Source organism: Alligator mississippiensis, chromosome 10 (genome assembly GCF_030867095.1).
Source record: "Alligator mississippiensis isolate rAllMis1 chromosome 10, rAllMis1, whole genome shotgun sequence".
NCBI lineage: Eukaryota > Metazoa > Chordata > Crocodylia > Alligatoridae > Alligator > Alligator mississippiensis.
Window position 1 is genome coordinate 36,846,978 of NC_081833.1, and position 14,355 is coordinate 36,861,332.

The window sequence follows — 14,355 nt, forward strand, 5'->3', positions numbered from 1 at the left end:
TGAGCCTTTTTAGGCTATCATGTCAGATTGTATGAAAATGTAAACAGAGCTGTAACTGAGTCCTCTAACATAGTAAGAATCACTGTGTTCTTTTATTATAGCCTCAGCCATAACAACATTTCCCAACATGGAGTTATGCATCTGATTAATGCTCTCACCACCAGCAGAAATGTATCTGAAGTTCAAGTCAGGTATGTTTTCTTGACTTTTCCATTGACATTTCCCACTTTAATTATCCTATAATCAATGTATGAACTGTGAGGTCCCAGGTGTTGAGTGCAAGGGTTAAATTTTCATTTGATATATGTTTTTCACGAATGCAAAATGTTTACAAGCATCCTTTCCTACTGGTCAAATGCACATTTTCACGTGCAAATGTAGAAGTTAGCCACATAGTAACCTTATTCTGTAGAGGCAAATCTGGGTAATGTACATGGAAAGACAGATGATGTGTGCAGTTCAGCCTCCATTCTCTAAAAATTTGGTGCTTATTCACTTCAATATTTTCTGTGTTCAATGTGATGTTGCCTAAACTCATCATTTGTCTCTCTTTATGTCTCAAACTGTAGTCTGAGACAATACTGGCAAAGCCTAATTCTGCCTAATGGTTAAAGTTGCTCAGCGGATCCTTACTGCTTATTACTGTTTAGTTTTCACTTGGAAAATCTGGTTCACTTTGAACCAAATTCCCCCCCTCGTCATTTTCATGCATGATCATGGTAAATGCATATACAAATCACAACACACTTGCAAGTATATTTTTCACATGCAGTTGTGTCACCTAAATACAACACATGGCAATGTTGTGTAAAGATACCCAAGATAGCTTAGGTACGGGAAAGTGTATACTTGTGTTTATGCAGTACTACACTAAAGCCAAATTATCCTGCTGAGAAGCTGACTCTGTCAGAGCCAGAGATACTGCATGGTCTATGATAAACATAGCCCTTAACATTTGGCCCAGCCCACTACAGACTTGTTCCCATGTTATTGTTAAAAGCTAAACTCATGTAGCCTTCTCTGTGCAGTTTGTGCACTGAGGAGACATCACTCATCAAGTTCACAAGAGAAGATGAACCAAAGAAGATTCTAAGGTAATTGTGTGAATAATTTTACCAGTAATGTGTTTCAATCCCCTCTAAAAGGATAAAGTTGTCTTTTCTCAGTAAAGAAGAATGAAAAATATCTCTTCACATAAAATAAGGTAAAAGTTCCATCTGAGTCTAAATGGCTTATCAGGCTAGTGGAAAGAGGTAGCTACCCATGTTAGTCTGACATTGGGCAGAAGGCAGGGTAGAGATGCACCCTACAGACTAACTAAATCAGAGATGCATAAGCTTTCATGAGCCAGAGCTCATTTCATCAGATGCTACAAAGGAATATACACAGAGCAGGCTATCAAACATTTGTCCCTATGAGTTTATTACTTGATTGCCTCTCTCAGCATTGCCCCCTTCCTCCCTCTCTTCTGTGTTCTTTGTATTCAAATCACTCTCCCCATTTGATAACCAGCTCTGTACATGTCCTTTCATAGCATCTGATAAAGTGAGCTCTGGCTCTCCAAAGTTTATGCATCTCTAATTTAGTTAGTCTGTCAGGCTGGTAGAGTTATGCAACAGCACATAAGGGACTGAGGTAGCTAACATCACATGCTGCTGCCTTCTTTGACTCCCTAGTTCAAAGGCCCCAGAAGACATTTAGATCTGGGTAAAATATGGGGGAGTATCTACATGTGCATTAATGTGCTTTAGTTAATGCTTATTAAATTAAGTACCTCCATTGTGAGGTACTAGGAAAATGCTCATTAGCCTGTCTTAATGCACACTAACTAAAGTGCGTGCTTTTTAAGGGGCACTTAAGGTGCATTAGTTTATTTTAATGTGCATTAACTAAAAAGCACATTTTTACGTGATGCTTTAATGTGCATTAAAATAGGCCAATGCACATTAAAGCACACATGTAGACACACCTAGGGTAACTTTTAGGACAAGCCCACAATGGGATTCAAACTCATGCCTCTGAAGCTGAAATGAGATACCTTAACTGTGCTGCCACTGCATCCCTTTTCTGGATGGTAAGGGGAGGGGATTACATAACACCCATAACAAATAGTGCATTTCCTTCTTTTATCCTTGCAACAATAGTCTCTTCAAGTGAGAGGGCAAGAAAATCCAGGCATACTGTACTTCTTCTGTAGCTCTGATCTCCAGCTTATTGTAATTTGTTATCCCATCAGTCTCCCTTAAATGCAGCTGAACTACAGCTTGTTGTCTGGCTCTTTTAACTCTAAATCATCCACTATTATCCCTGTGGCCTGCGTTACAGGGGAGACTGTTGTGGAAGATCAGTATTAGTGCCTGATAAAGCCCTCACTAAGCTGCATATCAAAGAACTCTTAAAATTTCACTAACAACATCTTTCTGGGAAGCTTACAGAGTTGGTGGCACTTAAATGTGGTTGTTCCTTTAGTTTAGTTGAAAGTGCAGTGATGTCTGCAGTTTCTGGGTCAGACAACCTAATTACTCATAAGGGACTTATAAACTTTTCTTCTTTCTTTCAGACTAACAAAGTGTAACTTTCAGCAAGAACACTCCTTACAGCTGTGTTCGCTCTTGGAAAAGTGCAACTATCTGACAGAATACATGTGAGTTAGACACAGTTGAGAAAGCTGATTGGCATAGCTTGACCTTGGGCAAAGAGTATTTAGTTATTGTTTGCCTTTCTTAAAATAATATTTAATTGCAATGATCTTTGATTCTAGATCAGCGAAAAACAGCATGACAATGAGAGCTGTGGAAAATCTCTTGCGAGCTCTGAGGAAAAGTTTGGGTATGCTGAGAATAAGGTACAGAATCTCTGTTAAGCTTGTGAATAAATTCCAGTTTGGTTCTGATAGCCTGAGATCCAAAAAACATCCAGTCTTATGAATTTAAGGGGGTTATGCTTCATCTGGGCCTGGCTGACATATCTCCAGGGAAAATATAGACATTGAAGACAGAGTTGTTGGGACTTAGTATCCTGGCACATTGTTGTTTTAGTCTCTAGCTTGGCCTTAGGGTTGTTGTACTATATGAAGTGTCATTTTTCAAGATACAAGGAAAACAGTGGCCATGGCCTCTTGTGGTTCTTTAAAATCTCATGGTAGTTGCCTTAAGAGGAACTTAAGGACTTCAGTGTCTGAGCAAATTGAGACTTCTTGCCCTAGGGGCAGGGGGCTGGACTTGATGATCTCCCTTGATGATCTCCCTTCCAGCTCTAATGTCTATGAAATCTATGAAATTATTCTAACTTCAGTGTCTTAACAAACTCCTTCAAGTTCATTAACCCTATGATATTTCACCCAGATAATTAATTCTTTACTTCCTATCTCAGACTGCATAGGTGCTGCTACCTTCTACCTAGTGGCAGTGTGTGACCATTTAGTGCAGTGATGCTCAACCTTTTTGGCCAGCAGCTGCATAGGCAGTGCTGAGGCCATCTGAGAGCCAGATTCAGCTGATAGTCCCAATCTAGCATGGGGTGGTTGTGATAGGGCCCCATCTAGCCACACAGAGCGGGACAGGAGGCATCCAAGCCCCAACTTGGCCATGTGGGGGGAAGGGGTCTTGACCTGGACCCGTGGGGTGGGGATAAGGGGGCTTGACTTGGCCCTAACCCAACCCTGGATGAGGCATGGTCCAGCCTCATCCAGCCTCAGGGGATGGGCATGGCTTTGGTTTACCCAGCAGCAGGGGTGGGGGGAGGAGAGCGACCTGGCCCCAACCTGCTATGTAGGGCTCAGGGTTTGCGAATTCGGCAGTGGGGGAGGATGGCTTGAAGCTTTGCCACTGCTTTTCTACTGTCATGCAGAGGTGACAGCATTTCACTGAGAAACAAAGGGCACCTTCTGGCTATCTACATGCATGCTGGGGCGGGGGCGGAGCATTTTAATTAAAGTGGTTCCCAGAGAGACGATCTAATTAAAACACCTCATCATCACCTCTATTAAGCCCCTGCATATTTAAGAATAGCCACAGGATGCTTTAGTTAAACATCATTCCATGAGGTTTAGCTAAAGTGCCCCAGCAGCCTTTTTAAAATGCATAGAAAGTTAATAGACATGATGATGAGGCAATGCTAGAGCATTTTAATTAGAACGTGGAGTCTAGTTAAAACCTGAATGAGCACATGTATAGGCAGCTTCTGTGTCTAGTTAGCTGAGTGCTAGGTGTTAATCAAATATGCGTGGACATGGTGTTATTCAAATACAGCATGGAGAGGGGCACATTTTAGATAAACCACGCTCACCAAATAAAATAAAGCTGCATTTTGGATTGCAGCATAGATGAACCATGGGTATGTGACAAAGATCTCCTCACCCTTCTGGAGCTGGCCGTCCAAGTGCAGGGGAACATTATAGAGATCACGTAAGTTGCACCTAAATAGCTGCTGTTTTAGTTCCTGTTTTAAAAATAGAAATTAGCCTGCATTTAGAAATTGGCTTATTTCTATTTGTATTGCATGTCATACATTCTGTGTTCCCTGCTCTGGAAAGTATACTTAGATATAATAGATTTGGGACAAGTTGTACAGGGCACCAAAAATGCCTGGTCTGATGACATCATTATCTTTACTTTCTCCTAGGATCCTGAAGGACAAAGGACTCTTCAAAGTGGGTGAAGAATTTCCTTATCGAATGGAGAAAATGGAGGATGTTGTTAGCAGGTGGGGATATACATCTTGTGGTTTTTTTTCTTGCTGGTGGCACATCATAAGATAAAAGAACTCATTAACCCTGCTGTGGTATGATGAATAACCAGGAGCTCTAAATAGAGTAAGCCTTGAAGCCTGGTTGATGCTGGCTTCTGCCTAAGTGTTTGCTCTGTGCACCCCTGGGGTTGGGGAAGGACATATTCCCCTCAATAATGCCCTTTCATTTGACCATAGTGTGGACAAGGAGGCCAGGAGGGAGCAGGCTGCACCCTCCCCATTCAACAGAGAGCCTGGAGAGAGGTTTTGCATAGGTCTGGCTCCCAAGCCAGCTATACAGGGTCTAAAGCAAGGTTCCCTCTAAGGTGTGCGCATGTGCAGCTGCGCACAACTAAATTTTTGGCCGCGCACAGCCTTTTCAAGGCTGCGCACCAGGAGAGGCTGGGGCAGGAGCCTGGCACAGGCTCCACTGGCTCCGGGGAAGTGCTCTGCTCCCCCACATCAGGGCCGGGGAGTGGAGCAGTTCCCCAGAGCCAGCGGAGCCTGCGCCAGCCCCCCGCCCCAGCCTCCATCCCTGCCTTGCCTCACCTCGGGGAGGAGCCGCTGCCTGCCCAGAGTGAGGCTCCGCCAGCTCCAGGACACTGCTCCTCTCCCCTGCATCGGCTCAGGGAGTGAGGAGGTACGTGGTGTCAGGGCTGGAGAGCAGAGCAGTGTCCCGGAGCCGGCGGAGCCTCACTGGGGCAGGCAGCAGCTCCTCCACGAGGTGAGGCAAGGCAGGGATGGAGGCTGGCGCGGGTGGCTGGCGCGGGCTCCGCCGGCTCTGGGGAAGTGCTCCACTCCCCGGCCCCAGCCCCTGGTCCCTGGCTCCTGCCACTGACCCCTGGCCCCAGCCCCAGCCCCAGCCTCCAGCCCCCGACTTCAGCCCCTGGCCCCCAGCTCTGGCCTCCGGCCCCTGGCCCCAGCCTCCAGACCCTGGCTCCCGGCTCCAGCCTCCGGCCCCTGGTCCCAGCCCCCAAACTCCGGCTCCCAGCCCTCAGCCCCTTTCGGTAAGTGTCCCACGCCAGACTGAGATGGCACGCTCAATGGACCAAGGTGGCGCGCTCACAGAACGCTGCTCCTTAGAGGGAATATTGGTCTAAAGGCCATTGGGATGCTGCAGCCTAAAAGGCTAGCTGTAATTGTGAGTCTGGACTTTCATTTACAGAGATCATTCATGTTTGTGTTCATGTTTGCCTTTTTCAGGCTGAATCAGTGTGAGCTGGAAGCCAAGCACCTTCACTTTCTCCAAAGGGTTATTGAGAAATGTACCCAGCTTCAGGAACTGAGGTGAGTTCCCCCCACACCATAACAATTTCCCTTTGGAAGGCAACCATTTACTGCCCTTGCCATGAAGAGAGAATAGTGCTTCTCTGCACCTGGGCTGACGTCATTGCCACAAGATGTTGGGGTTGATTATTTAAACCAAGCTTAAAAGTGGATTGGATAAGTGCATGGAAGACAGGCCCACGTGTGGATATTAAACATAATAGGGGTGCAGCCTCCAAATTAGGCCTTCCTAAGCTGCTGAATGCTGGAAGCTATAGGGGGAGAGGGGCTGGGGAGGGATATGTCTTGTTACCAGATTTGCCCATTACTTCTGGGTGTGCTCATACATTAGGGATAGTTTCTAGGGTCTTGATAATTCTGTCAGTGTGCTGCTTGTGTTACTATACGGAGCTGTATCTCTCCCCTCTGCAAGCCCTCACCCCCAATGGAGCTATCTTGCAGGACTCAATCTCAGTGGGGCTGGGTTCCTCCAGTCACCAAATCAGTCATACACACAAACACACACAAATTAACGTGACATGCCTGACCCGGCCGGGTTGATCAGCATGGACAGGCTGATACCCTCATATGCCAAGAATCAGTTCATAAGAGCAACAATAAAATGCAGTCAGACACAAGCACACAGGTAAACAGAATCCCTCTGAATCCGGCTGGGTGTCCAGCTGACACCCTCATGGACCAGCATTCAATTCATAAGGGCACGTCTGAGTCAAACTGGGTCAATCAGCCTGTACAAGCTGATCCCCTTATGTGTTTCAAACTCAGCACGTCCCAGTCTTTGGCCTCTTGATGAGCAGACCCCACAATATTTTTGGGCTTCACAGGGATCTTTAGCTTAGGTAAAAGAAGCGTTGCTGCAGAGCACAGAAGGAAAGAGAAGCAGAGAAGGAAAAATATACCCAATTACTACCAGTTTGACTATAAAAGTTATTTATTGCTAAGCATATGAAATATATAATGGTACTAGTAGTAATAGACATGCAAAGGAAAAACACAAGCAATTACAGTACTACCCTGGTTTCACTAAGTATTTGGGGAAACTTAGCTCAAGCTTAACTAATACAGTTCAGGTTCAGAAATTTATGCCTAGAGAGAAAAGAGAGAGAGAGCGGTGGGATCTCACCAGTCCAAGGTACTCGGGCTGCAAAGCTGACAGGCACAGTCCGTAGCACAATTCTTGAAGAGAGAGACGATCTGTTCTTTCAGTGTCCCAAGAACGACAGGGGATGGTGTCAGCACAGGAGTTTTCTTCTTCTTTCTGAAGCACCTCTCTCTTCCTCTTCTTGAAGCACACACACTTTTTACATTTTTTTATACCCTCAGTTCATCTGCTTCAAAGCATCCTTAATTGTGTAAATCATTGTCTTTTCTATTGACAAGGGGTTATCTGGTTTGGAACATCTCAAGAAACTGATTGATAATCAAGAAACACTTAAGATTAGGGATTAACCAAATACTTCGGAGCCAGCTTGAAATTCCTATGGATAGCAGATATACTGATGGGATATCTCATGGTTTCTTCAGAAACAATAGATAGCTTGCAACATCAGGATTTTGGATTTTCACTTGTTGTGCACAAGCCTCAGCTTAGCATGACTTTTCCAGATCTTACTATAGACTTTTAACAGACTTAAAGCAATTATTGGGGTGTTCATAACCTTTTGTGGAGAGGACTCCCACCAGTCGTCTCGGCAAAAGTATGACAACACCTGTGATTAGGGCTCCAACAGGCTGGATGCTGTGATGAACCCTTAACCATTGTTCAAATGTTGCCCATAACCCCTCTGACTCGGTCTCTTGCCTCAGCATTCCCTAACCCAGCAACCGAGTTTTTAGTCAATCAAGTTTAAATAGGCCTCCCATAGTGGGACTGGGGAATGTATGGCCCAAGATGCCTATTAAACTTAGAGGTGTGTGTGTGTCTGCGGGGGGGGGAAAGTCCTTAGTAAATCCAGATTAGAACTGGTCTGATAAATGCTGAGCTGGGTGTGTGTGAACATGGGTTGATTAACATTTGGAGCACAGATTCCCCATCATGCAGTGCTTCTCTGGTCCCAGAATTCACTGCAGTCTCTGCTTCAGGCTTTCTGTTCTCCATCTCTCATGTAAATGAATGGTCATCTGGTTCCATCTCAGATGCAAATGAGACCTAGGACAGTTGTTTCACTCTTGTCACCCTTATCTGGAGGGTCTTAGGTGTGTCTCTCACTGCATCTTAATCAGTCTCGTTTATGTAGAGGAGGGGAGGGAGGGGGGGTGAGTCCTTGTGAGTCAGACAGACTGCATCCTGTGCCAGGGTTGCCCAAGAACACAGAGCTGAGGCATAACAGTCTGGACAGGCCACGCATATGCACTCTTCCTCTTAGTATCCAGTCTTTGCCACTGAGAGGCAGGAGAGTGGGTCAAATGGACTTGTGGTCTGACCCAGTCTGGCATGTCTTATGTTGTCATGACCAGTAGAAATGAGGAATTAGATAGTCTTATCAGCAGTGGTTAAACACTTTTTCCTTGATGTACACACACTGCCCAACTCCAGTGAAGTCCATGGATGTTGCAGAGGTAATATTCTGACTTCAGGGCCCCTGATAGACATTCACTGTAAGACATGATGGGATCTAATCTGCAATCCCAACAGTTGTGCTTCCTGCCATGCCACCCGTGTATGGCAGGACTTGGGATCAGGGATTAGGTCCCAATAATGTCTTACTGGCTGGTACAAGAGTAGCCTGGGCTCATGAGTCTGGGATCCCCCTGCAGCAGCAAGATGAAACTGGGGTGCTTACAGCCAGCTGATTATCAATTGGGGCCAGGAACCAAACCAGTCCCCAGCCCCAGCTGACAGTCAACTGATCATTAAAACTGCAGCTGCAGTGCACAGGGAATCTGGGTTTGGGCTGCTGCAGCCTGATCCCAGGGTCCCTGTGCTCTAGGGATGAGTAAAAACCTATATGCCACTCAGCTGGGCAGCACACATGGTTTTATTTCTTCCACCACACAGGGATCCTGGCATCGGGCTGCAGCAGCCCAATCCCCAGATCTCCCTGCAGTGGGACCTACAAAACCACGTGTCCAGTTGGGCAGCACACACAGTTCTGACAGGCCCCAGGGCATGAGTGGCCACATACAAAATTTAAGGCATGATACAAAAGAGCCTCAAAGTTATTCCACATTATATATGAAATAATCCTGTGACTCATTTACTCTATTATCACACTTTACTTACACATGTGGCTGGTCACTGTTGAAGGCAGGGATGGGCAATTATTTGGGCCCAAGAGCCACATGGGGAGTTTTGATGAGCTGTCATGTGCCAGGTGAGCACACCCCACCCACGTCACTCTCCCAGCGCAACAATTCACCAAAACTCCCTATGGGGCTGCCAGTAGGTGGGGAGCAGTGTTCAGGAGTGTGATGGGCAGGCAAAGCTGGGATCAAGAAGTTGAGTCTCAGGGCAAAGACATCTCCGAGCTGGGGCTGCTCCCTACTTGGCTCTGCCCTCTTTTGGGGGGGGGGGGGGGAGTGTTGTGGGGTGTGTGTGGGAGGGGGCTGGGGGGGGTGCATATGTGTGTGGATGCCTGGGCACTAGGTCCCAGGAACCTGCCATGGGTGAGTGGGGGAGGGAGGGAGGGAGGGGCGGGGGGCACATGCAGCAGAGCTTGTCTGGGTGGTGTAGTGCATGCTGCCCCTGTGGCACTCTGCATGGGGCTGAGCCCTGCCCACTCACACTGGGGTAGCCTGTGCCATACCCCACTAGTGCCTCCAGCTTAGCCCAGCCAGGAGCTGTTCCGCTCTCCCTGCCTCCAGCGATGGCTCCTGCCTCTGCCATGCCATACCACACTGTGCTGAGCAGCTTCTTGCAGGGCTGTTCCCAGTGCAACTGCAGCTGGCTAGGTGCTGCTGTGCTCCCCCCACCTCCAGTGGTGCTCCCCCTATCTCCCACACCACGCCATGCCATGCCACTCCCAGCAGGTGGGCAGGTAGCCAACTTCAGCTGTGTGTCTCCTGCCCCAGTGCATGGGGCTCTGGCTTCAATTACCAGCCACCTTAAGACAGAAAGTGGCCGGGAGCTGGAGCCAGATCCTCATGTGCTGTGGCAGGAGCTGCCTGGCTAAAGCTGCTCATCCACAGTGGCATGGCATGGTGCATCGCAGCATGGTAGGGGCAAGATCAGGAGCAGGAGCCACCACTGGAGTCAGGGGGAGCAGAGCAGCACCTGGGTGCAGGTGTACTGGGACCAGCCCTGCCAGAAGCTGCGCATGCTGGTCAGGGCTGGACCATTGGCACCAGCAGCAGGCTGCCCTGGTGTGAGTGGTTGGGGCTTGACCCCCTGCAGAGCACCCCAGGGGCAGCTGCAGGCTGTATTTGCCCACCCCTGGTTTAAGGCATGATTAACCTGTTATTCGCATATTAAATGTAACATGTCAGAAGTCTAAGGGCCAGATCCTTAAAATTTATTTAGGCACCTAACTAGGAGTTAGATACCTAAATACCTTTCTGGACATGCGCCTAAGTGCCTCCAGGAGATGAAGTGAGTAGGAGGAGCAGTTCCAGATCACAGGCCCTGGTTCTCAGGAGGGACTTCAATCACCCTGATTTCTGCTGGGAGAGCAGTACAACAGTGCACAGGCAATCCAGGAAGTTTTTGGAGAGCGTTGGAGACAACTTCCTGGTACAAGTGTTGGAGAGGCCAACTGAGGGCGGTGCTCTTTTTGATCTACTGCTCACAAACAGGGAAGAATTGGTGGAGAGCAACAGAGTATGGACCCTGGACTTCAGAAAAGTAGACTTTGGCTCCTCAGGGAACTGATAGGGCGGATCCCCTGGGAGGCAAGTCTGAGGGGAAAAGGAGCCCAGAAAAGTTGGTTGTATTTTAAAGAAACTTTACTGAGGGTGCAGGAACAAACCATCCTGATGTGCAGGAAGAATAGCAAATGTGGCAGGTGACCAGCTTGGCTTAGCAGAGGAGTCTTCAGTGAGTTTAAACACAAAAAGGAAGCTTACAAGAAGTGGAAGCTTGGACAAACAACTTGGGAGGAGTATAAGAATATTGCTCAGGCATGCAGGGATGAATTCAGGAAAGCCAAAGCACAATTGGGGTTGGAGCTAGCAAGTGACATGAAGGGTAAAAGGAAGGGTTTCTAAAAGTATGTTAGCAACAAGAGGAAAGTCAGGGAAAGTGTGGGTCCCTTACTGAATGAGGGAGGCAACCTAGTGACACATGATGAGGAAAAGGTTGAAGTGCTCAAAGCCTTTTTTACCTCCATCTTACCTCAGCTTGCTGCCTACTGCACCGGGCAGTGCAGTTTGGGGAGGAGGTCAGCCTGGTGAAAGAACAGGTTAGGGGCTATTTAGAAAATCTGGACATATACAAGTCCATGGGGCCAGATGCAATGCATCTAAGGGTACTGAGGGAGTTGGCTGATGTGACTGAAGAGCCACTAGCCATTATCTTTCAAAACTCGTGGTGATCAGAGGAGATCCTGGACGATTGGAAAAGGGCAAATATAGTGCCCATCTTTAAGAAAGCGAAGGAGGATCCGAGGAACTACAGACCAGTCAGCTTCACTTCAGTCCCCAGAAAAATCATGGACCTGGTCCTCAAAGGATACATTTCTAAGCACTTGGAGGAGAAGGTGGTTAGGAACAGTCAACATGGGTTTGCCAAGGGCATGTCATGCCTGACCAGCCTGATTGCCTTCTATGATGAGATGACTGGCTCTGTGGATGCAGGGAGACCAGTGGATGTGGTATACCTTGACTTTAGCAAGGCTTTTGATACTGTCTCCCATAGCATTCCTGCAAGCAAGCTGAGGAAGTATGGGCTGGATGAATGGACTGTAAGGGGGATAGAAAACTGTCTGGATTGTTGGGCTCATTGGGTAGCAACCAATGGCTTCATGCCTAGCTAGCAGCTGGTCTCAAGTAGAGTGCTCCAGTGGTTGGTCCTGGGACCAGTTTTGTTTAATATCTTCATTAATGATCTGGAAGATAGGATGGATTGTACCCTAAGCAAGTTCATGGATGACATTAGGCAAGGGGGAGTAGTAGATGCACTGGAGGGTAGGGCTAGGATTCAGAGTGACCTAGACAAATTGGCAGATTGGGACAAAAGAAATCTCATGAGGTTCAACAAGGACAAGTGCAGAGTCCTGCACTTAGGATGGAAGAATCCCATGCATCACTTAAGGCTTGGGATCAACTGGCTCAGCAGCAGCTCTGCAGAAAAGGACCTGGGGGTTACAGTGGACAGGAAGCTGAATTTGAGTCAGTATGGTGCCCTTGTTGCCAAGAAGGCTAACAGCATACTGGACTGCATTAGTAGGATTATTGTCAGCAGATCAAAGGAAGTAATTATTTGTCTCTATTCTGCACTGGTGAGGCCACATCTGGAGTACTGTGTCCAGTTTTGGGCCCCCCACTATAGAATGGGTATGGACAAGTTGGAGAGAGTACAGCGGAAAGCAATGAAAATGGTTTGAGGGCTGGGGCACATGACTCATAAGAAGAGGCTGAGGGAAGGGTTTATTTAGTTTGGAGAAGGGAAGACTGAGGGGGGATTTGATAGCAGCCTTTAACTACCTGAAGGGGGGTGTTCCAAAGAGGATGGAGCTGGACTGTTCTCAGGGGTGACAGATGACAGAACAATGAGCAATGGTCTCAAGTTGCAGCAAGAGAGGTTTAGGTTGGATATTAGGAAAAACTTTCTCACTAGGAGAGGGTGGTGGAGCACTGGAACAAATTACCTAGAGAGGCGGTGAAATCTCCATCCTTGGAGGATTTTAAAGCCCGGCTTGACAAAGCTCTGGCTGGAATGATCTATTTGGGGATGATCCTGCTTTGATAAGGGGGTTGGACTAAATGACCTCCTGAGGTTCCTTTCAACCCTAATTTTCTGTGATTCTGTGAGTCTGTACCAGTACAGTCTGACATTCTGCTTTGTGCCCTCCTGCACATGAGAGGATTTGTCACCATTCAGGCAGGTGTATATACCCTGCTGTGAGTTGGGGCACAGGGCACAAGAAGGTTAGATATCAAGTTTGAAGCATTTTGCAACATACCATGTACTGGCATTTTGGTGGGTCTGAAAATTCTCCTTAGGCCCCTGACATGTTACATTTAAGATGCAATTAACAGGTTAATCACATTTTAAATAGTAACCTGCATATGTACAAGTAAATTTAAGATTTGATAATAGAGTAAACTGCTGCTGCTAGAAGAGGACTATCTCTAATTGCAGTAACTCTTCATGCTAAAGTCTTTGTTTTTTTACTTGCTAGTACATTCTGCTAATAGAACTCCTGGAAGAGAACCTGGGGTAGTCAGAGATAGAGGAGTCCAGGTTATAAGCATGATATATCTGATGAACCCAAACTCCATCTACTACTTGGTCCTCAGACTGCAGGGATTTTCTGGCCTGGTATCATAATGAGATTATGTTGATATAAGAACTTTGAACCAAAGTTTTGCTTACTCCATATACCTTAATGTATTTTGAAGGGGACCATGGGTCTGGCAAAAATCACTCCAGGCTCACATTGATCAGAAATTCATATAGAATAATTGCAAATATCACAACCCTCCAATGCACCTGTGGTCTATGGTCAGAGCATTATCATTGATTCTGTTCATAACCTCCAAAGTAGATGGTGTTTTGTCTTTACAGATGGTCTCACATTGATCTCAACAATACTGAAGCAGCAACTCTAGCCCGTGCTCTTCTATCTCTTCCAGAGCTGAAGAAGTTTGAGTATGTAATTATATTAAAAAATTATTTTACTGCTGAATGTACATTCTTACAATCTCCTCCTTCACAAGATGCAGCTTGTTGCAGTTCCCTACCTTATTCTTTTGTGAAATTCTCGCATTCTGAATGTTTCTCTCAAGTCTGTTGAGAAGACCAAATCGAACATGGTGTTTCCATGATCTGCCTGAAATTTTGGTTTCTGGGAACAGCATGTGCCATAGGTTTTTTTCTGAAAATAAAAACAAAAAACAGACCTAAAGCAGGATTAGGACTCCAGACCTAGACCCTAACTTTATAATGGATCAAACCAAAAGCCCAGATGCTGGGAAAAGTGGAATCCAGATGCATCTGCAGTCCCATATACCACACAGCCAAACTCGTCTGGACGTGGCCTATGGGTACTTACAGATGTGGAAAAAAACCCCACTGCTTTACTTTTAGTTCAGCCTGCCCTCACACCCAGCACAACACATGACCAGAAGAGGAATCATGTCAGTTTGACCCAGGTCGCCCAGCATCTGTATAGCTCATGCGCTTCAATGGGGTTTTTTAGTGCTTTTATTTAATAGCTGATTAAATCAACAATTTGATAAAAG

At 46.6% G+C, this 14,355-nt stretch overlaps 1 protein-coding gene across 1 annotated transcript in view; it reads left to right on the top strand.

Moving 5' to 3' along the window:
- Positions 1–14,355, top strand: part of NLRC5 (NLR family CARD domain containing 5) — a 99,418-nt gene that overhangs the window by 59,608 nt on the left and 25,455 nt on the right. Inside the window, exons 28-35 of the mRNA XM_059713294.1 lie at positions 102–191; positions 1,029–1,094; positions 2,561–2,644; positions 2,762–2,845; positions 4,320–4,406; positions 4,624–4,704; positions 5,932–6,015; positions 13,679–13,762. Of these exons, the coding sequence (XP_059569277.1) occupies positions 102–191; positions 1,029–1,094; positions 2,561–2,644; positions 2,762–2,845; positions 4,320–4,406; positions 4,624–4,704; positions 5,932–6,015; positions 13,679–13,762 (660 nt within the window). The remainder of the gene's footprint in view (positions 1–101; positions 192–1,028; positions 1,095–2,560; positions 2,645–2,761; positions 2,846–4,319; positions 4,407–4,623; positions 4,705–5,931; positions 6,016–13,678; positions 13,763–14,355) is intronic.